At 41.2% G+C, this 26,082-nt stretch overlaps 1 protein-coding gene across 1 annotated transcript in view; it reads left to right on the top strand.

Annotated features, from left to right (window-relative positions):
• LOC308100128 (neurexin-1a-like) overlaps positions 1-26,082 on the top strand; it is a gene marked incomplete at both ends in the record, with an annotated part of 542,450 nt that overhangs the window by 180,173 nt on the left and 336,195 nt on the right. The window contains 3 exon segments of the mRNA XM_080449034.1: positions 810-1,251; positions 20,619-20,905; positions 20,907-21,003. Coding sequence (XP_080305160.1) covers positions 810-1,251; positions 20,619-20,905; positions 20,907-21,003 — 826 coding nt within the window.

A 26,082-nucleotide genomic window follows, 5' to 3' on the forward strand; every position in this document is an offset into this window, starting at 1 on the left:
TTAGCTTGGGGACCACCTGGAACCCCCTCAAGGACCACTGGTGGTCCCCGGGCCACTGGTTGAGAACCACTGCACTGGACATACAGGTTCTCACACAGAGGTGCAATGTTGTCCCATGTTGTACCTGGCTTTGAACCATGCAGGTTATACTTAGTGTGTGAATGTGTGGCGTGCTCCAGGTCTCCAACTGCTATCTTGTAGATTTCATCACACATTTTAACCCAGATTTTATTTCCCTTGCTTTGCGTTGCATTTCACAGTATATGCTTTAGTGATAGATTACTTGCACAGTCAATATGCAATGCGCTAATATGTGTTCACAGGCGTAACACCGCAGCACACACAGGCAACTCTAAACAACAGCAATGATTGTTCTGCAAGCAGAAATACAAACATCAGACTTGTACCTGGGGTTAAAGGAGTAGTTCACACAAAAAATGACTTATTTTTTTATCAATTAGCCATGAAGCCTTGAATTCATGGATTAGTTTTTTTTTGCCACATTCTTGAGTCAATAATTTGATGAATGACGTAAAGATGCTAATGTATCCGGTTCCGGTAGGAGACTCAAAGTAGACTCTTTGTGTCTCCTACCGGAAATACACCCGGTCATCAAATTATTGGCTCAGGAATGCGACAAAAACAAAAAGAAATCCATGAATTCAAGCCTTCATGGAGTGAGCAATTGATAGAAAATAAGTCATTTTTTGGGTGAACAATCCCTTTAAATGATATCTACTGCTGAATGTGTAGGCTGTGGCATTTACTGTTCTTCGCCCCCCACCCCCCCCCCCCCCCTCGCTGTCCAGGTCATTTACAAAAACAACGACGTGCGGCTCGAGCTCTCCAAGTTGGCGAAGGAGGGCGATCCAAAGATGAAAGTCCACGGCGTCGTGGCCTTCAAGTGCGAGAACGTGGCCACCCTCGATCCCATCACCTTCGAGACGCCCGAGTCCTTCATCGTCCTCAACAAGTGGAACGCCAAGAAGACGGGCTCCATCTCCTTCGACTTCCGCACCACGGAGCCCAACGGTCTGCTCCTCTTCAGCCACGGGAAGCCCAAACAGGCGCCGAAGGACTCCAAGGGCCCCGAGACGCTCAAGGTGGATTTCTTTGCCATCGAGATGCTCGACGGCCACTTGTATCTACTGCTGGACATGGGCTCGGGCACCACCAAGACCAGGGCGGTCAACAAGAAGGTCAACGACGGCGAGTGGTACCACGTGGACTTCCAGCGGGATGGCAGATCAGGTAAGAGTGTGCCGTGTACTTATCTTATATTCTTCACAAAACAGTTTTACCTCTTAAGACCGGGAAAGTATCTGTGTCATTTTAGGTTTCTTTGACTATTCAAAAATAGCAGATATAAAAGCTTGTAGATCTGTAGATATACGAGCTTGTAGATCTGCTATTTTTTTTTTTTAATTATGAAAATTTGGTGCAAATCTTTGAATATATATATTTTTTTAAAGCAAACTTTTTTAACTCAAATCTTTTCTTCTGGGGATTCTACAAATGTCTTCTAAATCCTAACAGTTTTGTTTTGCTATAATTGTTGCTATAATACCAGTGGTTCTCAAACTTTTCCAGGTCAAGGTGTTACTGATATGTATTTTGTTTTGAGTTAAACATGTATGTATATATATATATATTCAAAGATTTGCGTCTAAAAAAATAGCAGATCTACAAGCTCATAGTGCGGCACTCGGTGCCACGCTATGAGCTTGTATATCTGCTATTTTTGAATAGCCAAAGAAATCTAAAATGACACGGTATGCGTTCACGGTCTTAATGGGTTAAACCCTATATACTTTGTTTACCGGTGTCCCCCAGGGATCTATCCCAGGCCCCCTCCTTTTTTTCTCCTCTATTCAAAATCCTCTTGGCCTATGATGACATGCCCAGAATAGGGAAGCTAGGGTTCAAGTGGTTAAGAAGTTCACACCTACCTACACAGTAAAATTTAGGCTGTGGTGATGGATAGGGCACCGACTGGTTGACAAGTAGTACTGCAGGAAGCCCATAAGCACACTATTTCCCCCCTGGCCAAGAGGGGTAGATGTCTGTTCTCTCATGCGGCAGACAGACCCGAGTTGAGTGAATCCTGGGTTTAGTACATAAAAGTTATGGATAACAGCTTTAATTAAATCAAATAATTAAAATGTAATTTAAATGAACACCCCAGATTGTTACTGCGCATTGGGTGCAGCGTTGTTATCACAAAGATAATTGTGGGCTTTTTATGCAGAGCTGACAATTTTATGTTCCTCTGATTGCTGCCTTTTTAGTTTAACCCGTTAAAACCGGGAACGCATCTGTGTAACCACTTTAACCGTTATTTTATACTTTGGCTATATAAAAAATAGCAGATATACAAACTCATAGCGCGGCACTCGGTGCCGCACTATGCGCTTGTAGATCTGCTATTTTTAAAGAATCATGTACATTTGTGCAAATCTTTGAATATAGTATATATATGTTTTAAAACAAAAAAAAATTACTCCGATCTGTGCTTCTGGGGGTCCCTGGAACAACATATTTTGAGATGGGGGGTCCGCGGCCAAATACATATAATTTTGGGGGGTCCTTGACATGAAAAAGTTGGGGCACCACTGATATAGCAACATAAGTTTAAAAAAAACGAAACTGTTAGGATTTAGAAGACATTCGTAGAATCCCCAGAAGCAAAGATTTAAGTAACAAATCTATGCTTTAAAAATATATATATTCAAAGATTTGCACAAATCTTCAAGATTTTTCAAAAATAGCAGATCTACAAGCTCATAGCGCGGCACTCGGTGCCGCGCTATGAGCTTGTATATCCGCTATTTTTGAATAGCCAAAGAGATCTAAAGTGACACAGATGCGTTCCCTGGTGTTAAAGGGTTAAAATTTATCCGAGCTTTGACCCGACCAGTGAAATATTAAGTATAATGTCAAGGTGAGACATTGTTATAAGCCTGACCCCCGTTTGCCTTGCATGCACAAAATGTTAAGCTGGATGTAACTAGACACGCAGTTAGCGTTTCAGGGGGGAAGCTTGTGTACCACTTAAAAGCCAATAAAAACACAGCCAGTGGAAATTGATCATGATAAAATGAATCTGCTGTATAGGATTTAACTCCGACCTTGTACAAAACGGAACAAAATGGACCTGTGTCTCCAAGAGTGTGCATAATATGGAACCCAATGGAACCCTTATACGGTCCCATTTGGTTCCATTTGTACCCTCTGAGAGTTAAATTAAAGACGGGGTGCCGTGATTTTCAGTGACCCCCCCCCCCCCCCTTAAACATAATCATCAGGTATTATGGTTATACTAGGAGGAAGATTTTTTTCAAAAAAGTGTACAGAAAGTGTTAAAATTATGTTTTTATGTGGACACGCCTCCAGTTCATTAAGTATACCTGGTTCTCACCTTAGCACCTCCTCCACCACCCACCTGTCCTAGTCCCTCCTCATGCCCACACCTGCTGTGTTATGATAATGAGGGGGAGGGTATCATTTTACTGTGTCATTAAAGCGCTGTTTTTCTATTGGCACGTTTGACCCTCAAGGTTTCAGCCTCCAGGAAGAAACTCAAAATAGTCAGAGAAGACATATAACACCATAAAAACACCACCAGGGGGCTTAATGAAGTTCTATCAACCTCATAGACACATGGAAAACAGAAAAAGTGCAAAACCATGGCACCACCTCTTTAACACTCGGGATTTCACTGTGTATGCTTTTGTTGGGGGTGTGGCCGTAGCTTGGAATCTGAAGGTAGCCGGTTCAACCCCCGGCTCGCCCAGTATACATGTGTCGAAATGTCTCTGAGCAAGACTTTCATTTTTTTTTAAGAAAAGGAATATTTTAAAATATTCTTTCTGCTTTTTATGCCTTTTATTGAGAGATGGGCAGTGACACGCAGCAAAGGTCGTTGAGATCGAGAGTCGAACCCGCGATACGCTGTCAGGCTGGATTGGTAGCCTGCCTATACTGTAGGTGCCCGGACCGCTACGCTAGCCGCCAGGGCCTGAGCAAGACTTTTAACCAGTTAACAGTTCCACCCAGTGCGCTCATCGGAGCCATCTGGGCAGCCGCCAGCTGGATGAAGCTGTAAAAGCAATTCCTGCCTTCCCCCCCTAGGGACCAGAAAATACCCCCCCCCCTGCCCCTTGCCAAGAGGTAGTATTGACCCCTCTGTCCCATCGTGTCCTCCAAGCCCCCGGGTGTTGCACTGCTCCGGTCCCCCTTGATTTGCTTATCTAAGCAGCAATTTGTTAGCGTGTGCTTAGAGAGCCAAGGCCCTGCAATGTCATGCTGCAAATTAGATATACCCCCCTGACCATGTTTTCCACTCCATCTCAAGAGCTGGAAATTAGATTAACTGTTTCATTACCCCCCCCCCCCCCCCCAAAAGCAGTTGGCGGAGTGAGAGATTCTAAATAGAGATATATATACTCAACACTAAAACAACAATACAAGCCTGTTCACCCCCTCATGTTGTACAGTACTGTTGGAGCAATTTTTGTTCTCTGTCATCCTCTGAATTTCATCAAGTTCTGCTCCGTTTACTCGCCGCTGTATCCGTTGCCGCTTAAAATCCTATGTACTTAGTTGACTGGTGTGCCGCAGGGCTCTGTACATGGTCTGCTACTTTTCTTCCCCTCTACAGCAAAATACTCTTCGCGAAAATACCCAATCTACAAGCTCATGAGCTTGTAGGTCTACCTGCCTTGCCCCAGAATAGGGGACGCTAGGGACACTGTTTCTCAACGTCAGGCTCTGGGTACCACCATGGGTCCAAATGGACCCCTACAGGCCTGTAACTCTGACGGTGTACAAATGGAACCAAATGGACCTGTACGGGTCCATTTGGTTCCATTTGTATACCGTCAGAGTTACATTAAAGGGATAGTTCACCCCCAAAATGACTTTGAAAAAAGTCAATTACACACCCCATGGAGACTTGTATTCATGGAGATTTCTTTGTTTTTGTCACATTCCTAAACCAATCATTTGATGACCGGCGGCGGCGGAGATATTAGCATCTTTCAGCCGGTCGGCAAATTATTTGCTTAGGAATGCGAAAAAAATGAAAAAAAACTCATGAATTCAAAGCTTCATGGGGTTTGTGATTAACTGATCGAAAATCTTTTGGGTGAACTATCCCTTTAACACTGAAGACTTTACAGTGTAGATTGGCGTCCCGGGGGGGGGGGGGTCCTAATGCATATCAAACTGGGGGTTCTTGAAATGAGAAAGGTTGCGCGAATCTCTGCACTAGGGTTCATTGTGGTTAAATATCATTTCCAGCCCTGCTGTCATCTGATTGAAGTGGCTCGATGATGTATTGAGTCGCCTGGCTTAATAACATAATAGTGGGTTTGCAGCGGTAGTGGCCGACCTATCGGATAACACCGGGCGACAACATTGAATCATTGTAACCAAAACCGCCGGAAATCATGTGTGGTTTAATTAGATTCCACCCATTATCCCTCTATTGCTCCCATCACCCACACACACCCAAATACACACACACACACACACACACACACACACAGACACACAGACACACAGACACACAGACACACAGACACACACACACACACACACACACACACACACACACACACACACACACACACACGTCTGTATTACAATACTTGTGAGGACACCAACATTTAAGGACGTAAATGTTATAATTATTTTTAATTAAATTTGTTTTTGCCATTTTACCCTAATCCTAAAACCGGAAGTATAGACCTAAACCTAACCTCTAAATGTCTACTCCTAAACCTAATCTCTAAATGTCTAATCCTAAACCTAATCTCTAAATGTCTAATCCTAAACCTAACCTCTAAATGTCTACTCCTAAACCTAATCTCTAAATGTCTAATCCTAAACCTAATCTCTAAATGTCTAATCCTAAACCTAATCTCTAAATGTCTAATCCTAAACCTAATCTCTAAATGTCTACTCCTAAACCTAATCTCTAAATGTCTAATCCTAAACCTAACCTCTAAATGTCTAATCCTAAACCTAATCTCTAAATGTCTAATCCTAAACCTAACCTCTAAATGTCTAATCCTAAACCTAACCTTTAAATGTATATCCTTAACGTAACCTCTAAATGTCTAATTCTAAACCTAACCTCTAAATGTCTAATCCTAAATGTCTAATCCTAAACCCCTAAATGTCTAATCCTAAACCTAACCTCTAAACCTAACCTCTAAATGTCTAATCCTAAACCTAACCTCTAAATGTCTAATCCTAGACCTAACCTCTAAATGTCTAATCCTAAACCTAACCTCTAAATGTCTAATCCTAAACCTAACCTCTAAATGTCTAATCCTAAACCTAACCTCTAAATGTATATCCTTAACGTAACCTCTAAATGTCTAATCCTAGACCTAACCTCTAAATGTCTAATTCTAGACCTAACCTCTAAATGTCTAATCCTAAACCTAACCTCTAAATGTCTAATCCTAAACCTAACCTCTAAATGTCTAATCCTAAACCTAACCTCTAAATGTCTAATCCTAAACCTAACCTCTAAATGTCTAATCCTAAACCTAACCTCTACATGTCTAATCCTAGACCTAACCTCTAAATGTCTAATCCTAGACCTAACCTCTAAATGTCTAATCCTAAACCTAACCTCTAAATGTCTAATCCTAAACCTAACCTCTAAATGTCTAATCCTAGACCTAACCTCTAAATGTCTAATCCTAGACCTAACCTCTAAATGTCTAATCCTAGACCTAATCTCTAAATGTCTAATCCTAAACCTAACCTCTAAATGTCTAATCCTAAACCTAACCTCTAAATGTCTAATCCTAAACCTAACCTCTAAATGTCTAATCCTAAACCTAACCTCTAAATGTCTAATCCTAAACCTAACCTCTAAATGTCTAATCCTAGACCTAACCTCTAAATGTCTAATCCTAAACCTAACCTCTAAATGTCTAATCCTAAACCTAACCTCTAAATGTCTAATCCTAAACCTAACCTCTAAATGTATATCCTTAACGTAACCTCTAAATGTCTAATCCTAGACCTAACCTCTAAATGTCTAATCCTAGACCTAACCTCTAAATGTCTAATCCTAAACCTAACCTCTAAATGTCTAATCCTAAACCTAACCTCTAAATGTCTAATCCTAAACCTAACCTCTAAATGTCTAATCCTAAACCTAACCTCTAAATGTCTAATCCTAAACCTAACCTCTACATGTCTAATCCTAGACCTAACCTCTAAATGTCTAATCCTAGACCTAACCTCTAAATGTCTAATCCTAAACCTAACCTCTAAATGTCTAATCCTAAACCTAACCTCTAAATGTCTAATCCTAGACCTAACCTCTAAATGTCTAATCCTAGACCTAACCTCTAAATGTCTAATCCTAGACCTAATCTCTAAATGTCTAATCCTAAACCTAACCTCTAAATGTCTAATCCTAAACCTAACCTCTAAATGTCTAATCCTAAACCTAACCTCTAAATGTCTAATCCTAAACCTAACCTCTAAATGTCTAATCCTAAACCTAACCTCTAAATGTCTAATCCTAGACCTAACCTCTAAATGTCTAATCCTAGACCTAACCTCTACATGTCTAATCCTAAACCTAACCTCTAAATGTCTAATTCTAAACCTAACCTCTAAATGTCTAATCCTAAACCTAACCTCTAAATGTCTAATCCTAAACCTAACCTCTAAATGTTTAATCCTAAACTTAACCCCAATTTGAATCTTTTCCTAATTGCAATTGTTTTATCCACAAAACAACCGTTTCTCTTGTGAGATTCTCACAATGTCTGTTTCTGAAATTGTATTATAATTGTGGGGATATTTGGTCCTCCCAGTTATAGTAATACAAGTACACGCACACATGCGTGCGCTCTTACACACACACACACACACACACACACACACACACACACACACACACACACACACACACACACACACACACACACACACATACACAGGAAATAAACCTCTTTTTTGTGGGTCTGGCTCTCTCCACTTGCCTCTCTGTCTCTCTGTGTTTCTCTCTCTCTCTGTGCTCTGCCTAAGTTTCCATGGAAACAGGAGGTGGTCTCTCCCAGGACCCAGACAGTTACTGCACAGTGCTATGCTGTGCTGTTCTCTAATGACGTTTTGGGCAAACTTTTTTTTCTCCTCCTTTTCTTTTTTTTCTTCCCCTCCTGAAGTGAAAAGCTTGTGCACACATCGTCTCTCTGTCAGGCTGAAACCTCGCATCTCCAAAACTGTTACTTTTCAGGAAATGGGGGGGAAAGAGAAGCAGTTTTCCACTGGATCCAATGTCGATATTATTATTTGTCCACAAGCTCTTGTTAATACTTTAAATTGGTTAAATATTAATAAAACCCACAGACAGGCTTAAAAGGATCCCTGGCTATAAAGCCAAATATTATGCCTTAATGCATTTTAATTGCCCTCTATAACTAAAATTAAAAATTAAAAACACCTTAAATATTTTATTTATATTAGAAAAACTGCGACAACACCTGTCGCAGGTTGATGATGCCACATGTTTGTGCATGTGTGGTCCGGCTCTATGGAATGTATGGAATGCATTATGCTAATAACACATATTTAAAATATTGTTCTGATGCTCACATTAATCGTAGGAAGTATTAAGTTGTGTTTTATTTACTAGCTACTTTTCAGATATAAATTATGATATTATGAAACATACATTAACAACTTTAACCAATTTATTCCCAGGCTATTTGAAAATAGCCGATCTACAAGCTCACGACGCGTTGTGAGCTTGTAGAGCTGAGCTATTTTCAAACATTTTAGTACTTTTACTTTGGTACTTTAAGTACATTTTGATGCCAATACTTTTGTACTTTACTCAAGTAATTTTTTAATTCTGAACTTTTACTTGTAACAGAGTATTTCTATATTGCAGTATTGGTACTTTTACTTAAGTAAAGAATTCAAGTACTTTTTCCACCACTGCTTATTAGCCAAGGATCCTTTTACCACTTTAATAGCAAAAAAAAGCTGAACTAGAAGCTCACAACGTGTGGCAACGGGACACGTTGTGAGCTTGTAGATCGGCTATTTTCACTACTTTTGTGTGACACTAGTATGACAAAGTAGGGCTTTGTCAGTTGAAATATGGAGATATGAGGTTTCTGCCAGATATACCTCGCACCACATGCTGGAGCAAAGAGGAGAAATGGGTTTTATGAGGCTCTTTAATGTGGTCACAACCCATGTAATTAGATCTGTAGCGTGCCTGTCACCCACACACACTCGACACAGTGTCACAGTGTGGACATTACATTGGAACAGTCACTAGCCCTCTGTCTCCAGTCTCACAGCAGAGAACTTGTCTTCCTGGGGAATAGATGTTCCAATCTAACGCCGTTAGAGACTATAAGACTAATGCCATTAGACCACTGGGGCTGTGTTTTTTGTTCTAAAATGTCTGGGGGCCATGTTGTATAGTATAGTATTTGACAGTTGAAACTACACATGGCACATTGCGAGTAGCATTACATGGTAATTACACATTGACAATAAACCTAAAAGCGTTGGTGTAAAGCAACTAATTACATTTACTCAAGTACTGTACTTATGTACAATTTTGAGATACTTTTACTTTACTGGAGTATCTACAAATTTCAATACTTTTACTTTTACTCCACTACAATTATTTGTGGACTTTAGTTACTAGTTACTTTGTAGATTTTGATTATTATTACAAAACATACATTAACCACTTCAGCCCTATATACATTTTGGCCATTTGAAAATAGCCGATCTACTATTTTCAAGAGATTTTTATACAGTACATTAGAAAACTTGATATGGGACATTCTGCCTATTGAGTACTTTTACTTTTGGTACTTTAAGTACATTTTGATGCCAATACTTTTGTACTTTTCCTCAAGTACATTTTGAATAGAGGATATGCGTGTGACATCATCATCAAACCCGGAAGCTATGCAGGAATGCCTACTGAGTGTCAAAAAAATACTTTCTGGCCTTGACAGCCCATGCATCCAAACAGAAAAGTCATATCTGATTGCATTAAACAACATTAAACAATGTTAAACTCACTTTGCATGTTGCTTTGCCACTCGCTTTGCCACTCGATGTGCCATTCACTTTAAGCATGCGCATATCCTCTATTCCGGACTTTTACTTGTAACAGAGTTTTTCTATATTGCAGTATTGATACTTTTACTTAAGTAACTAATTTGAGTACTTTTTCCACCACTGCCTAAAAGTCTTCACCAGTTAAGCCCTATTTGTATTCACTTTATTGTACAATAGTGTTGCATGACGAAAATTGCCAATCTGCAAGCTCACACACAACGTGTCACATTGCGACCCATGCTAAGCTTGTAGATCTGCAATATTTGACAAAATGTATTCTAAAAATAAAATAGCGATGCCAGATTGAAAGTGGCATCTTTTGATTTCAATTCATAATATCTATTTTCATGTCGGCGGAGCCTGCCCGCTCCCCGTTATTATGACATAAAACACATTTTTATGCCCCATATAAAGAGTATATATGTGCATCATAAACGGAGCCCGTTCTCAAACCTGTTGTTCACAGGGAGGGAAAACGTGTGGCGTTATTCATCCCAGCACCCTCTGGCTCAGCCTGTTTAATGATCAATGGAATTAACCCATTCTATCCGGGAACGCATCTGTGTCATTTGCTATTCAAACTTAGCAGATATACAAGCTCATAGCGCGGCACAGAGTACCGCGCTACAAGATTGTCGATCTGCGATCTGCTAAATGTGTGCAAATGTTTTAATATATATTTTTAAAGCGAACATTTGTAACTGAAATCTTTGCTTCTGGGGGTCCCAGGAACAAAATATTTTGAGATGGGGTCCGTGGGCAAATACATATAATTTTGGGGGTCCTTGACATGAAAAAAGTTTGAAAAACACTGATATAGCAACATACGTTTAAAAAAAAAACTGATTTAGAAGACATTTGTAGAATCCCCAGAAGCAAAGATTTGAGTTACAAATGTTCGTTTAAAACATATAATATATTCAAAGATTTTCACAAATTTCCACGATAAAAATAAATAAATAGCAGATCTACAAGCTCATAGCGCGGCACTCGGTGCCGCACTATGAGCTTATACTGTAGATCTGCTATTTTTTAGTAGCCCAAAGAAATCTAAAAATGACACAGAGATGCGTTCCCGGTCTTATTGAGTTAAAGTAGTTTTCAAAGAAAAAAAAATGTAGTAATAAATAAAAAAGGGAATTCACCGTGCTCCGTACCGTACGGTCCCCGGAGTAAGTGAAGCCATGAAGCATGTGATGCTCAGGCAGGGCTGTTTCATCCCGTGGTCTCAGATGTTTTATGTATACACACACTGCCAAAGCGTGTCACTCACCAAAGAAACCACACAGCACAAGGAAAAGGCCGGTCGTTATTATCCGCGTTCATCACAGTCCATACTTCAGTCAGGATGACACTAGGGTGGATAATGATCTGCTTCCGCCTTCAGTTTAACCCGCTCTATGGTGCTGGAAGGCAGCCAGTTAAATGGGACTCTATCAGCTCTCTCAGTCCAGCATCTCCCACCTAACCAGCCTCAATGCATTGGAGCCGCTGAGAGACACTCTCGCTTTTAAGTGGGGTTATATGGCCTGAAAGAATGCCCTGGGTCACTGATCAGAGACATTACATGGTGCGCAGCTATCCTCCCCACCCCTACACACACACACACACACACACACACACACACACACACACACACACACACACACACACACACACACACACACACACACACACACACACCGCAAACCTACACCCCTACGGCCCACCGACCCCCCCTCATCTACAGAGAATCCAATCACAGAGAGAGATTTGGTTGTATCGCCCCTAACTGGATTGTAGTAATCCCCACCATGGAACATGCTGTAGAGATGGGCTTGTGGGGTTAGGGGACGTCATGCCAAGTGAAGCCTGGCTGCTGATGCGGGGAAAGTGTGCTGTGTGGGGGGGATCTGAGTTGTCAGACCCCCACCCCCCACCCTTCCCCCCTCTTTGGGCCCCACAGCACTGATGATGAGGATTCCGGGTCAGGTGTGATCTTCATCATCGACGTCATCGTTATTATCATCAACAACTTTGTTATTCACTGAGTTCGTTATTTATGGCCGACTTAATACTTTTTTTATCACTTTGGTTTTCCAGTGTTCGAAAAAGTACTCAAATGTTTTACTTCAATACTGCAATATAGAAATCCTGTATTAACAGTACAAACAGTATTGGCATCAAAATGTTCTTAAAGTACCAAACATCAAAGTACTCATTATGCAGAATGTCCCTGTTTCAAGTTTTCAAATGTATAACCATCTTTTGAAAATAGCAGATCTACAAGCTCACAATGCATCGCATCGCGAGGCATTGTGAGCTTGTAGATCAGCTATTTTCAAATGGCTGAAATGTATATAGGGCTGAAGTGGCTGATGTATGTTTTGTAATAATAATCAAAATCTACAAAGTAACTAGTAACTAAAGTAGTAACTAGTAACTACTCCACTACACTAAAGTGTAGTGGAGTAAAAATGCAATATTTGCCTCTGAGATGTAGTGGAGTAGAAGTAAAAGTATAGAAAAATGGAAATACTCCAGTAAAGTAAAAAATCCTCAAATTTGTAAATAAGCACAGTACTTGAGTAAATGTACTTAATTACTTTACACCACTGATCATCATCACCTTTGTTATTCACCGTGTTCATTATTTATCGCCGACTTAATGCTTTTTTTATCACTTATTCCTCCCTAGACAATTTGCTGCTCTGTCTCATCATCTGCTTTCTATTTTCTTCCCCTGGTCTTCTTATCTGTCATCATGTGCTCTTCTCTCTCATCTCCGTTTCCACACTTTTGTTTTTTATCTCAGTGTTCCCATCTTGTTTTGTGTATCCATCCTCCTCTTTTATGTTCTAAGCTTTCACAAAGACACTTTCCGGCGGGTGCCTTTTGGCTATAAATAATGTTCCAGCCATAACGCAGACGTACGTACGTACATCGCGTGTTTTAGCGTTTTTTTCTGGTGTCGCCAGTCTGGTGATGCTGCCTGCCTGGCCCCAGTGGGACTGCATAGTGCCTCCTCCTGACTTAACCCATTAAGATCTGTGTAACCACTTTATCAATAATGTTATACTTAGGCTATTCAAAAATAGCAGATCTACAAGCTCATAGCGCGGCACCGAGTGCCGCGCTGTGAGCTTGTAGATCTGCTATTTTTGAAAAATCTTAAATTTGTGCAAATCTTTGAATAAATATATATATATATTATTTTTAAAGCAATTTTTTTTTTACTAAAATCTTTGCTTCTGGGGGGTCCCTGGAACAACATATTTTGAGATGGGGGGGTCCGTGGCCAAATCCATAACATTTTGGGTGGTCCTTGGCATGAAAAAGGTTTGAGGACCACTGATATTATAGCAACATCAATCTTTTCAAAATACTGTTTAGGATTTAGAAGACATTTGTAGAATCCCCCAGAAGCAAATATTTGAGTTACAAATGTTCGCTTTAAAAAAAACTATATATATATTCAAAGATGTGCACAAATTTTCACTTTTCGCTTTGCCACGCTATGAGCTTGTAGATTTGCTATTTTTTAATATCCAAAGAAATCCCCCCAAAAAATGACGCACAGATGCGTTCCCGCTCGTAATGGGTTAACATAGCTTGACTATGTTTACACACACTTCCGTAACAGGACTGTGACAAGTGAGTGGAGCGCTCTCTCTCTGCAAAGCAGCAGATGCCTGAAAGATGCTGACATCCTTCTCTTATCTTCCACTTACATCCATGTTGTCAGACATGCCTCGTTGCAGACATCACGGCACCCTCCCTTCCTCCCCTCCCCTCCTCTCTCTCTCCCTCTCTCCCTCTCCGTTCACAAACCTTTACATCTCTCACTGCGATAAGACTCAAGCATACAGACAGCAGCCGTGGGATCAGATGACGGCGTGTCACAGTGACTGTTCATGTGTGTTCATCAATGTATGTGACATGATGCCAGTGGTGGAAAAAGTACAATATTTGTCTCTGAGATGTAGTGGAGTAGAAGTAAAAGTACTGATAATTGGAAATACTCAAGTACAATTTTTTTGTACTTGAGTACAGTACTTGAGTAAATGCACTTAGTTACTTTACACCACTGGTGACATGATACGATGGTGAATAGCGCACGACTGAAGGCGCTAGCCTCCAATATGGTCCAATATGGACTGGAGGCGCTTTTGGAACGCCACCCTTCCCTAAGCTTAGGGAATTCCCATTCTACTGGAATGCCTTTTCATACATAATAACCATATAGAAACTTGAACATGAATAAGCCTGTGTATAGAGGTCAGTTTAGCATTACATATAAATAGTACATTGAGAGGGTTTTGTGAATTTAAATATAAATCAAATTTAATTATGGACAACCAGACTGGTGTAGCGACAGCGGGGCCTTGAGGCTTGTGAGGCGTGCCTGAGCGAGTGCCCACGCTGAGTAGTCGATGGCATCGCGTGTCAACGAGCGCAGTGTCCAAGTTGGCAAGCCATAATGGATGGAATTGGTTTTCGCATGTTTCAAAATTGTACATGTGGAACAAAACAAGTGCTCCCCCTTCCCTGACGCGTGATTTGGGACGGTACGGGACTGGTGGCAAACCCACCCCCCCCCGGAGAGCCGCTGGAATCCAAAATTCGCCCCCCCGGCATTGGCTGGCTGTTTCCAGAATGTATATCTATCTAGTGATAACTTTGGCCGTCTTGTGCATCTGTTAAAATACGGTAGTCTGTTATATAGGTTAATAATTGCTGGCAGGGGGTAAGTTCATTCAACTAGTCCAACTGACGGTTGTGACAGTCCCACTCTCAATATAAACTGATGGTCACTCGACTATGAATGGCCATACACTCTCTCTCTCTCCCTCTCCCTTTCTCTCTCTGTCTGTTGGGTAGAGAGAGGTTGCTTTAATAGTGAGAGAGAGAGAGTGCACCACAACATTATGCTCTAATAAAGGGGCCTTATAAAAAAGAAGAATGAGTGAGTTGATTTAAGATATGTTTGGAGTGGAATCAGCCAGTGGAGACAGTCAGGGGCGTGGTTTGAATTCCCGGGGGCGGGGTTTGCCAACCGGTCCCGTACTTTCCCAAATCACGCTTCCCTGACATACAGAGGACAATGAGTGGATCAAATCCAGCGCCCTCCACCGTTCCACAACAATACGCGGGATGTTGAGTGAAACAAAACCAGCACTCCCCCCGTCCCGCCCCCCCCCGACACGACTATGACTCAGCTCGTTCCCCCATATAGATAGGGTTGTTCCTATTTAAGGTGCGTTCTAAAAATCGCCTCCACCACACTGCAGATAAACCCCTTTCTCCTTCAGCTCAGTACTAATACAGCCTCTAGATTCACATTGTGACGGACTGGGTGGGTGGGGTTTACGTTTATTTCCATCACACGGATCACCCTCTCACACACACACACACACACACACACACACACACACACACACACACACACGTCCACCACGCTCATTCTTCTTCACCTGGGCACCTGCCCCCGCTCGGAGAGGAAACTTTCCCCCACTAATGGGTTTGATGTAGTGAGCTCGTTAGCTCTAACCTGAAGGGAGCTGTTCTGGCTTTCATGACGGGTGGGCCCTTGCCAAATGTGCAATGCTTGGAAGTCACAGCAGCTGGGGCCCGGAGAGAGAAGAGAGAGAGAGAGAGAGAGAGAGGCAGTGGGTGGTTGCAGAGGAAGGGTGCTGGAACAGATGCCTGGGGCCAGGACCCTGAAAAAAAGAGCTGGAACATGTTAGCGGGGCCAGGTTAACCCGTTAAGACCGGGAACGCAGCATCTGTTTGTGAATTAATAGATTTCTTTGGCTATTAAAAAAATAGCAGATATACAAGCTCATAGCGCGGTATCGAGTGCCGCGCTATGAGCTTGTAGATCTTCTTTTTTTTTTTTTTTTTTTGAAAATGTGTGCAAATCTTTGAATTCAGAGCGAAATGTTTTAACTCAAATCTTTGCTTCTGGGGATTCTACAAAGTTTTTTGATCCTAACAGTTTTTTGAAAAAACTTATGTTGCTATATCAGTGGTTCTCAAACTTTATCATGTCAAGGACCCCCCCCCCCCCAGAGAAGCAAAGATTTGAGTTACAATATATATTCAAAGATTTGCACGAATATTTCACGATTTAGTGAAATTTGCAGATCTACAAGCTCGTAGCGCGGCACTCGGTGCCGCGCTATGAGCTTGTATATCTGCTATTTTTTAATAGCCAAAGAAATCTAAAAATTACACACACGGATGCGTTCCCGGTCTTGAAGGGTTAATCATTGAGCACCAGGTCCTTGCCTGTCTCTCACAGGCAACGATGCTAGAGGGCTTCCTCACCTTGACACGGAGCTCAGGCTAAAATGGATATATAGCTGCATAATAGAGAGGTTTAATTGGATTTATACGTGTGCGCACAGTAAAATCCTCAGTGTTAATTTAACTCACAGTTTTCACACTCTTTGGAGTTAAATTAACAATATATTTTACTCTGTAGCAACAGTCTCTTACTTCTTATAGATACTACTCTGTCTGACATTAAAATAGTATTACTTTTATCTCATTTTACTTTTATCTAATACATTTTTCTATTTATTATGTAATATATTGGAGTACTCACTCATGTAAGCTAGGGTCAACTTTATTCTAATGACGTGACCCGCCCTATCTAACGGACAGTCTTCTCGCAGGGTATAATTGTCAACTTTCTAATAACTGTTCCAGCCTGGGGGCTGGATGGCCTGCGCAGTGGTCAAATATTTAGGTACTAGCTTGTAGATTTGCCTTTTTTTTTTAACACTTGCAAAGAGACCCCTGAATGCAAGTAGGCCTACCTGCCCAAGATACTCAAGCCATATCTTCTAAACTGGTGGGTCAAACTGCACAATCAATATGTCAATTTGTAGCTATGATTCCCTGCTTTCATATGACATGAAAAAACTAAAATAATATTTGCAATGACAGGCTCTTTGTCGTGGTGGGTCACAAATGTAAAAGGTCCCATTGTATTAGTAAATTGTACCAGACACCCCTGGGGCTTGTTGTTTGTTAAACATTTTGCATCTGACTTAAAGCTGTTATCCTATTCTATGTACAAACAATTAGAACCAGCCTTTGCCCCAAGGCAGTGGGGATCATAGCTCCTTCATATCGGCCATGGCAACCATAAGCATCTGCTGCCCCAAAACATTTCAAACGTACTTGTTTACGTGTTCGACCATCATTTTGACTTTGTAGGAGGCGAGCCATCTTGAATTTGGTCCGTGAGTCTGTCTGGGTTTTTGTTTGTTTGCTGGCAAACCATGACAGACCAGTGCCACATTTCTTGTGCACACTGCCAGTATAGGCCAAGGAAGTACACAACAATGCCATTGAAAAATGCCATGTTTGAAAAACTATTGAACCACTTACACCCTCTATTCTTAGTAAAACTGACCTGAGTTGCAACTGTGCTTGGATCGCTTTTTTTCTCTTTACACCAAATTTCGTTAAAAATAGCCGTTACGCTATGAGCTTGTATATCTGCTATTTTTGACTAATGTTCCACCCTAGCTCAGGTCCACAGCGTTAGGAGTTCTCCTTAACGCTATTGTACTTTCGATCTTTTACCCTCACACCCGCAGTAGCGCAGGCTGCGCAGCCTCTTTTGTCTGTAGTCAAAATAAAAAACAAACTTTTGCTACTCACCAAAACAAAGACGGTTTTATGGAGTTGAAAGCCTACTCTACTTAGTGGGAACAATCTGAGCCCCCCACCTCATGTCTAAAATACACTTTTTGGCCAGAAAAGAAAATATTTCACTGGAAGGAAAAATAGTTTTTGGTTAATCCACTGTGCCCTCTACAGATCTGATCAACGGAATTTTTCTATTGACCGGATTTTTCCTTCCTGTTAAATATTTTATTTTCTGGCCAAAAAGTGTATTTAAACGTGAAATGGGGGGCTCAGAGTGTTCCCACTAAGTAGAATAGGCTTTCAACTCCATAAACCGTCTTTGTTTTGGTGAGTAGCAAAAGTGTATTTAATTTTTTTACTACAGACAAGAGGCTAAGCAGCCTGTGGTGCGTGCGCAAAGGCTCGAAAGTCCCATAGCATTAAGTCCAAAAATCGGAACTAACCCTTAAGGAGAACTCCTGCTAACGCTATGGACCAGAGCTAGTTCCACCCCAGCATATGGATGCTGGGGTTCAAGTGGTTGAGACTAATGTATATATTGTATGTCAATGGACGTCGGATTGGGCTGAAACTTCCGGTCTTCCGGTTACCTTATGGAATATTTTCATTTGTTTTCCCGAGGCGACCGTGTCCGCCCAGCCCAACACTTATGGAATACTTTCCTTGCCGTAAGCAAGTAAATATTTCGTTTTGTTGTTACTTTTTGGTCAATTTATGAATGCATTTATTAATTAGCTGTGTGATAAGCGGGATAATTGACGCGTATAGCTGTCGGTGCATAATCACCCTGTCGGGCTTTCATTTTCAATAATGACCAGCTACCCGTCAATTATCCCTTGCATATTTTTTCTCCCTCGTTTCTGAAGTCATCAGGCAGTGGCTCGGCGCTGCTTTAGCACTATGGTATATAGATCGCCGGACAGGGACGTGTGTGCAAGCGAAGGCAGCCCGCCATTAATTAAAGATCCACAATGGCTCCTTGCGCCGAGAGTAACAGATCCATACACAAATTAATCACCCGGGCCTGAGCCCCACAGTAAGGCCTTCCCTTTCCGTTGCTTGCTTTACAGTCCAGTCATGTCCCTCTGTTGTTTACCGTGGTCCACATCGAGAATTAAGCCTGAATGAGAGCAATAAATCACGGCGGGGGGAAACACACTAACTCTCATTGCAGGTTTTATGTGTTGGAGAAGCAAACAGAGGGAGAGACAGAGCGAAAAAACAACCTGCACTCCGTTAACCCTTTAAGGCCGGGAACGCATCCTTGTAACCACTTTATCCATTATTTTATACTTTGGCTATTCAAAAATAGCAGATATACAACTTGTAGATCTGCTATTTTTGAAAAATCTTGAACATTATGTGCAAATATTTAAATTTATATATTTTTCAAAGGGAGCATTTTTGACTCAAATCTTTGCTTCTGGGGGGTCCCTGGAACGAAATATTTTCAGATGGGGGTCCGTGGCCAAATACATATAATTGTGGGGGTCCTTGACATGAAAGAGGTTTTAAGCACACATGTAGCAACATACCGTTTTTTTCAGGAAACTGTTAGGATTTAGAAGACAATTGTAGAATCCCCCAGAAGCAAAGATTTGAGTTACAAATGTTTGCTTTAAAAATATATATATATTCAAAGATTTGCAGAAATATTTCACGATTTTTCAAAAATAGCAGATCTACAAGCTCACCGCACTATGAGCTTGTAGATCTGCTATTTTTGAATAGCCAAAGAAATCTTAAACACAGATGCGTTCCCGGTCTCAATGGGTTAATCACGTCCAGAAAGATGGCTACTATGTTTTTGGTTGTTGTCGTTGTTTTTTTTCGTTGGGCTGGCTGAAATGATGGAGAGGGGCAACGGTTTTTCTTTCTCCCTCTCTTTCCTTTTTCATGACCACTGCTGTATAGATAAAGGAGATTTATTGCGTGGAAACCCACGGAAAACGGAGAGGATACTCTTAAGGATCACAGATTAGGCTACTAATAGACTAGCCCACCTGTGATTAATGTGTTTTATCAATGGTCGTCCATCATTCTAAATGAAGGAAATCTTGACCCTGTTCGGATGAATAACGCTAATTAAGCAATTTTTTCAAACCTGAGTCTAAATCAAAGTGAGTTTTTGAACTTTGTGCATGGTTGTGCCAGGCATAAATTACATTGTATAAAATTGGCAACTACAGTGTTCTGTTCAGTGACTTCATTATGCTGTAATCAAGTGACGGGTTTGCTCACTTAATATACTTAATGTCTTGAGCATTGCCATCAAACACATTTTTTTTGTTCAAGGTTTCTTTATTGGTATTTTCTATCTTCACATACAGGTCAATAAGACAAAGGCACACAAAAACAGTGTATGTTACCCCTCCCACCCCCACAAAGTTCCCGCTCCGAAAGAGCCACAACCCTGGTTTCTTGTCGTACCATTAACACTAAAAAGACAATACAAACAAATAAGACACAATTGCAATGAAAGTCGGAAGAAAATGTAAAACATTAGATGAAAACAAGTCAAAGAAGTTAAGTATACACAGTGAAATATGTATCATTAAAAGAAAAAGAAAAATACACAAAAAAATTATAATACAAAAACTAATACAGTGGGGTCAGTTTTATGGGTCATCAACGTCAGCAGCATTCATCCTCTCTATATTATGTTAAAAAAGGTTGCCAGATGGTGTAACATTTCAGAGCACACCCCCTTGTGGAGTAGCAAATTTTCTCCAAAGTCAAGTGATGCATAATATCATTAACCCATGATTTAAAAGTTGGTGGGAATTTTTCTTTCCATTTAAGCAAAACTTTAATTCTGTTTTTTCATTACTTTCTCTCATATCCAGGCACGATCTCCATCAACACTCTTCGAACCGCCTACACGGCGCCGGGGGAGAGCGAAATACTGGACCTGGACGACAATCTCTACCTCGGGGGCCTACCGGAGAACAAGCTGGGCCTGGTGTTCCCCACCGAGGTGTGGACGGCGCTCCTGAACTACGGCTACGTGGGCTGCATCCGGGACCTGTTCATCGACGGCCAGAGCAAGGACATCCGACGGCTGGCCGAGGTGCAGAAGGCCACGGGGGTCAAGCCCTCCTGCGTCAAGGAGCCCCCCAAGCAGTGCCTGAGCAAACCCGTGTCAAAACAACGGGGTCTGCAGAGAGGGCTGGAACCGCTATGTGTGCGACTGCTCTGGAACCGGGTACCTGGGCCGCTCCTGTGAGAGAGGTAGGACACGTTTTTCATTTTGTTCTGTGACCCAGTTCTGAATGTAAATGCGATGAGGCTGTGAGTCTGTGAGAGGGAACACAAAAAATGTGCTGCCTAGCAGTGGTGTTAAAGTAACTAAGTACATTTACTCAAGTACTGTACGTAAGTACAATTTTGAGGTGTTTTTTTGCTTTACCGGAGTATTTCCAATTTGCAGTACTTTTACTTCTACCCCACTTGTATCTCAGAGGCAAATGTTGTGCTTTTTTCTCCACTACAATTATTTGAAAACTTTAGTTACTTTGTAGATTTGATTATTATTACAAAAGATTGTTATGAATTTTTTAACTTGTGAAATGGGACATTCTACATAATGAGTACTGTCTACTTTTGGTACTTTAAGTATTTTTGATACCAATACTCTTGTACTTTTACTCAAGTAAATTCTGAATTTCTGAGTTTTACTTGTAACAGAGTATAATTCTACATTGCAATATTGATACTTTTACTTAAGTAAAATATTACTAGTACTTTTTCCCACCACTGCAGCCTGGTTATTTTCCGTGTCCCGTAGACTCACACCGGTTGCTTCGTGTGAAAATGTTACAGTCTGTCAGATTAAATCCCAGCCGGCTCCATTGATGTCTCTGCGTCATTAACTGTTACCTTGTTCTGCTTTGTCTTTTTGGAAATTGATAAGCATTGGACTGTGGAAATGTGAATATAATTGTCTTCAATGGGTTTTAAGCTCATAATTGTCCTCACGGCAGATTTAGCACGCTTTGTCAGGAGGGACAGAACGTTTCAAGTTGAGCCGCTGGAGAGTTTCCTCAGAAGCCTGTCGGGTGGTCTTTTTTTGCATTGGATGATACAATATCATGGAACAGTAGCCACCCCCCCCTCCCCCCCCAAACAATACATCTAGAGGAAGAAACAACTGAGGGAGAGAAAAGATATGACACAGGTTAACGCATTCACTGCCAGGTATTAATAATGAAGAAGAGCGAGATAGAGGGACATACAGTTAGATATATAGGGTATGTTTAAGGCCAGTTGGATGATCTTAGACTGGCTTGAATGGCAGATAACCGAGGCATATCAATAAGACTTGTGCTCCTCACGTCCATATAGTGCAAGGTTTACCTGTGATTCAGGAGGCTGTCTTCTGCTAGCCTGTGGCTCATCAAACCACTCACTGATGTCTGAATGCCTACAGAAAAGTGTCAGTGAATAAAGGATTTTAGACTGTCAACATAATGTTAGCTGGGTGTAGTAGATCAGTACACCTGTCTGATATAACGGCCGATAGAAAGGTGGTCTCCCAGGCAAGATATATATACCAGGGTTCAAATCAAAAGTTACGTATTGCAGCTTTAACGCAATAAAAGGAAGGAAGGATGATTTAACCAATATTTTTGCTTGTGTATTTTTGTTTGTGAAAGTGCAGTCGGACCCATTTGCGGTGACTTTCTCTGTGACAGCCTGTTTTGCCACCGGGTTTATCACTTTACTGCTGATGTGACTGTTTTACTGTAATTGTGATCCTTGTTCCAGTGTCTGCTCCTATACCGCCGAGCATGAGAGGTTTTGTTATTTGTCTTCAACACTCCTTCAGCCATCTTGTTTTCAGTGGTGGCAAGTAACTGAGCACATTTACTTAAGTACTGTACTTAAGTACAATTTTGAGGTGTTAGTCCTTTACTTGAGTATATCCAATTTCCAATACTTTTACTTCTACTCCACTACATCTCGGATCCAAATATTATATTTTTACTTCAATACATTTATTTGAAAACTTTAGTTACTAATTACTTTGTAGATTTTGATTATTATTCCAAAACATGCATAACCACTTCAGCCCTATATACATTTCGGCCATCTGAAAATAGCCGATCTACAAGCTCACAATGCGTCGCAGCTTGTAGATCTGCTATTTTCAAATGATTTTTATACATTTGAAAAGTTGAAAAGGGACATTCTGCATAATGAGTGTACTTTTACACTTTCAAGTAAATTCTGACTTCTGGACTTTAACTTGTAACAGAGTATATCTTTACATTGCAGTATTGATACTTTTACTTAAGTCAAAAATGTGAGTACTTTTTTGACCACAGCTTGTTTTTCTCTTCTGTTCTTGTAGATAAACGTAGTAGCTTCAATCAAAGTACTGCACCGCTAGCCAATGTATGTTTAAGTGAATGCAAAGCTCAGCGTGATCAACACCCCTGTGCTTTGCCTACTCAGCAGAAACTAGACAGGTTTTGAGCAAAGGAAGACCTTCTCGACCTCTTTGATTGAGACTTAAGCCAATCACAACCTTAGCCAGCTGTTATAAAAGCTAAGCCTGTAAAGTAGTCAATGTCTTTAGCCCTCGGGGCCTTTTCTGTCTGCATGTTTACCTGTGTGACTTTGAAATCATTACTGTACCAGACAGAAACTATTCTCCACACCATGTCACCATGTTGTTGTTGATGGCTGATACTGGGGTATCATTGACCACAACCTAGTGTCCCACTTTCGGGCAGGTCATTATAGGCTGGAAAAATCCATAAATGTAGTAAATTGTTTGAAAATAGCAGATCTACAAGCTCACAACACACTGCGATAATATAGACATATTTGTTTGTGGCTAAGTGGTTTACTGGCTCAGTGGTTAAGTGTCAACGTTGCCCATTAGGCCCGCAGTTCAAGATTAAATAACTCTCTTTATATCGATTGAAATGGCTCACGTTCATAACAGGCTCATGCCTTTAGTGAGAATAATAACTTGTGTAGTAACAGCTTAAGTAGACATTTATGTAACACGATGACAGACTGAATTTCAAAATAAAATCCCCCACTGACCAATACTAGTTTAAAAACACCTTTTGTGAAATTACCCTCTTTCTTCAGAGGTTCCACCCTTAGCGTGTGCTCTCAAAATATGTTTTTCCCCCCATATGTGTGCTTCCGCTCTCAGCTAATGAGCACACTGAAACAAGAGCATTGTGCATGAGTGAGGTTGAGGGGGTGGGGGGGGGGGGCTAGAGGGGGCGTTAGATCTTCTCACTTTAGGGAGCGTTGCTAATTGCCTATCTAGCGAGTGCTCTCTCACATTCATGGATTCATTCATGAGCGGCCGTACTAATCCATACTGACTTAATCCAAAAAGTAAACAAAAAGGCAGAGCACGATGGAGGTGTTTTCAAAGGACGTGCGTGTAGCGTCAAGTCACGGCAGGTGCTCTGTGACAGATTATGAAAGTGAGGTCTCCGCCTTTCTGACTCTCAACCCCCCCCCCCCCCCCCCCCCCCCCCCCCCCCCCCAATGAACACCACCCCCATCAACATTCCCACGTTAACCACTTGAACCCCCCCCCCCCATCCACATTCTGGCGGAACAGTCAATAATAGCAGATCTACAAGCTGACAACGCTATCGGCTATTTTTTGGCAAAGACATTTGGTACAGACTGAAAAAAAGTGGTCCAAGTACAGAGACAACTCGAGGTCCAGTTAGTCTAGAGGGTTTAAGTGGTTAACCATTCTCCACACGCACACGCACACGCACACGCACACGCAGGCCTGTCAGAATTATTACATAATCGTCCAATCACAATTATTTGAGGTAATCACAATTATTTTAACATAATCCTTTCCATGTTGAAAGATTTTCATTCAATTTCAAATATAAAAAAATCAGAAATAGCTGATCTACAAGCTTACAGCGCGTCACTTCGTGGCACGTTGTAAGCTTCTAGATCAGCTATTTCTGCTTTATTTTACATGTATAAAAATGATCAAATATGTCAATTTATGTATATGTTTAAGTTTGTCAAATCTGCCCCATGTACAATTTTTTTATTAGGAAGCCTAAAAGGCTTCATAATGTTCCAATGTTCAAACACACAATTCAATCGTTAATCGCAATTAATAGTCAACTTAAATTTGTAATCGTGACAGTCCTACACCCCCGCCACACACACACACACACAGCACACACGCACGCTCCTTTCTGTCTTCCAAGACCCTCTCTCTGTCTGTCTGTCTGTCTCTCTCTGCCTGTCCGACCGCTTTCATCTCTGCCTCTGTCTCCGGTCCTGAGTCATGAGCCTATGAGGCTGGTGTCGGCAGGGAGATGTGAGTGGGAGCATCGCTGCATGGTAACGCGGGACGCTCCTCGGCAGGCTGCCAGCTGTTTTGATGGCTCCAGATTGCCTCGGCGCTGGTAGGACGGGCGGCAGAGGCACCAGCAGGGCCGAGGAAGCCTTGTCAGAAGAATTACCCCGGCCCTCACTTATCCATGCATGGTGTACCCCCCGGTGGCAAAGTACAGCTACTGCATATGGACGAAAAGGCGGAGGAGGAGGGGAGGGAGAGAGGACTTATAGGAATGGGCAGTGGTGGAAAAAAGCACTCACGTTTTTTACTTAAAGGGATACTTCACTTTCGGGCCGGGGACACATTTAAAAAAAATATTAAAAATAAATGAAAAAAGTTATGGAAAATTCATGGCCCCCTCACACATTAGTAGGACACTGCGTGTCGTGAGGGGGCCATGAATTTTCCATAACTTTTTTCATTTATTTTTAATATTTTTTTAAATGTGTCCCCGGCCCGAAAGTGAAGTATCCCTTTAAGTAAAAGTATCAATACTGCAATAATGTAGAAATACTCCGTTACAAGTAAAAGTCTGGAATTCAAAATTTACTTGAGTAAAAGTACAACATTATTGGTATCAAAATGTACTTAAAGTACCAAAAGTAGATAGTACTCATTATGCAGAATGTCCCATTTCACAAGTTCAAAATGTATAAACATATTTTAAAAATAGCAGATCTAGAAGCTCACAATGTGTCGCGATGTGAGCTTGTAGATCTGCTATTTTCAAATGGCCGTAATGTATATAGGGCTGATGTGGTGAATGTATGTTTCGTGATAATAATCTAAATCTGCAAAGTAACTAGTAAAGCTGTAAAATTATTGTAGTGGAGTAAAAGTACAATATTTGCCTCTGAGATATAGTGGGGTAGAAGTAAAAGTACAGAACAATGGGAAATACTCCAGTATAGTAAAAATTCCTCTAATTGTACTTAAGTACTTGAGTAAATGTACTTAGT

Source organism: Gymnoscopelus braueri (genome assembly GCF_963280865.1).
Source record: "Gymnoscopelus braueri genome assembly, chromosome: 14".
Classification (NCBI taxonomy): domain Eukaryota; kingdom Metazoa; phylum Chordata; class Actinopteri; order Myctophiformes; family Myctophidae; genus Gymnoscopelus; species Gymnoscopelus braueri.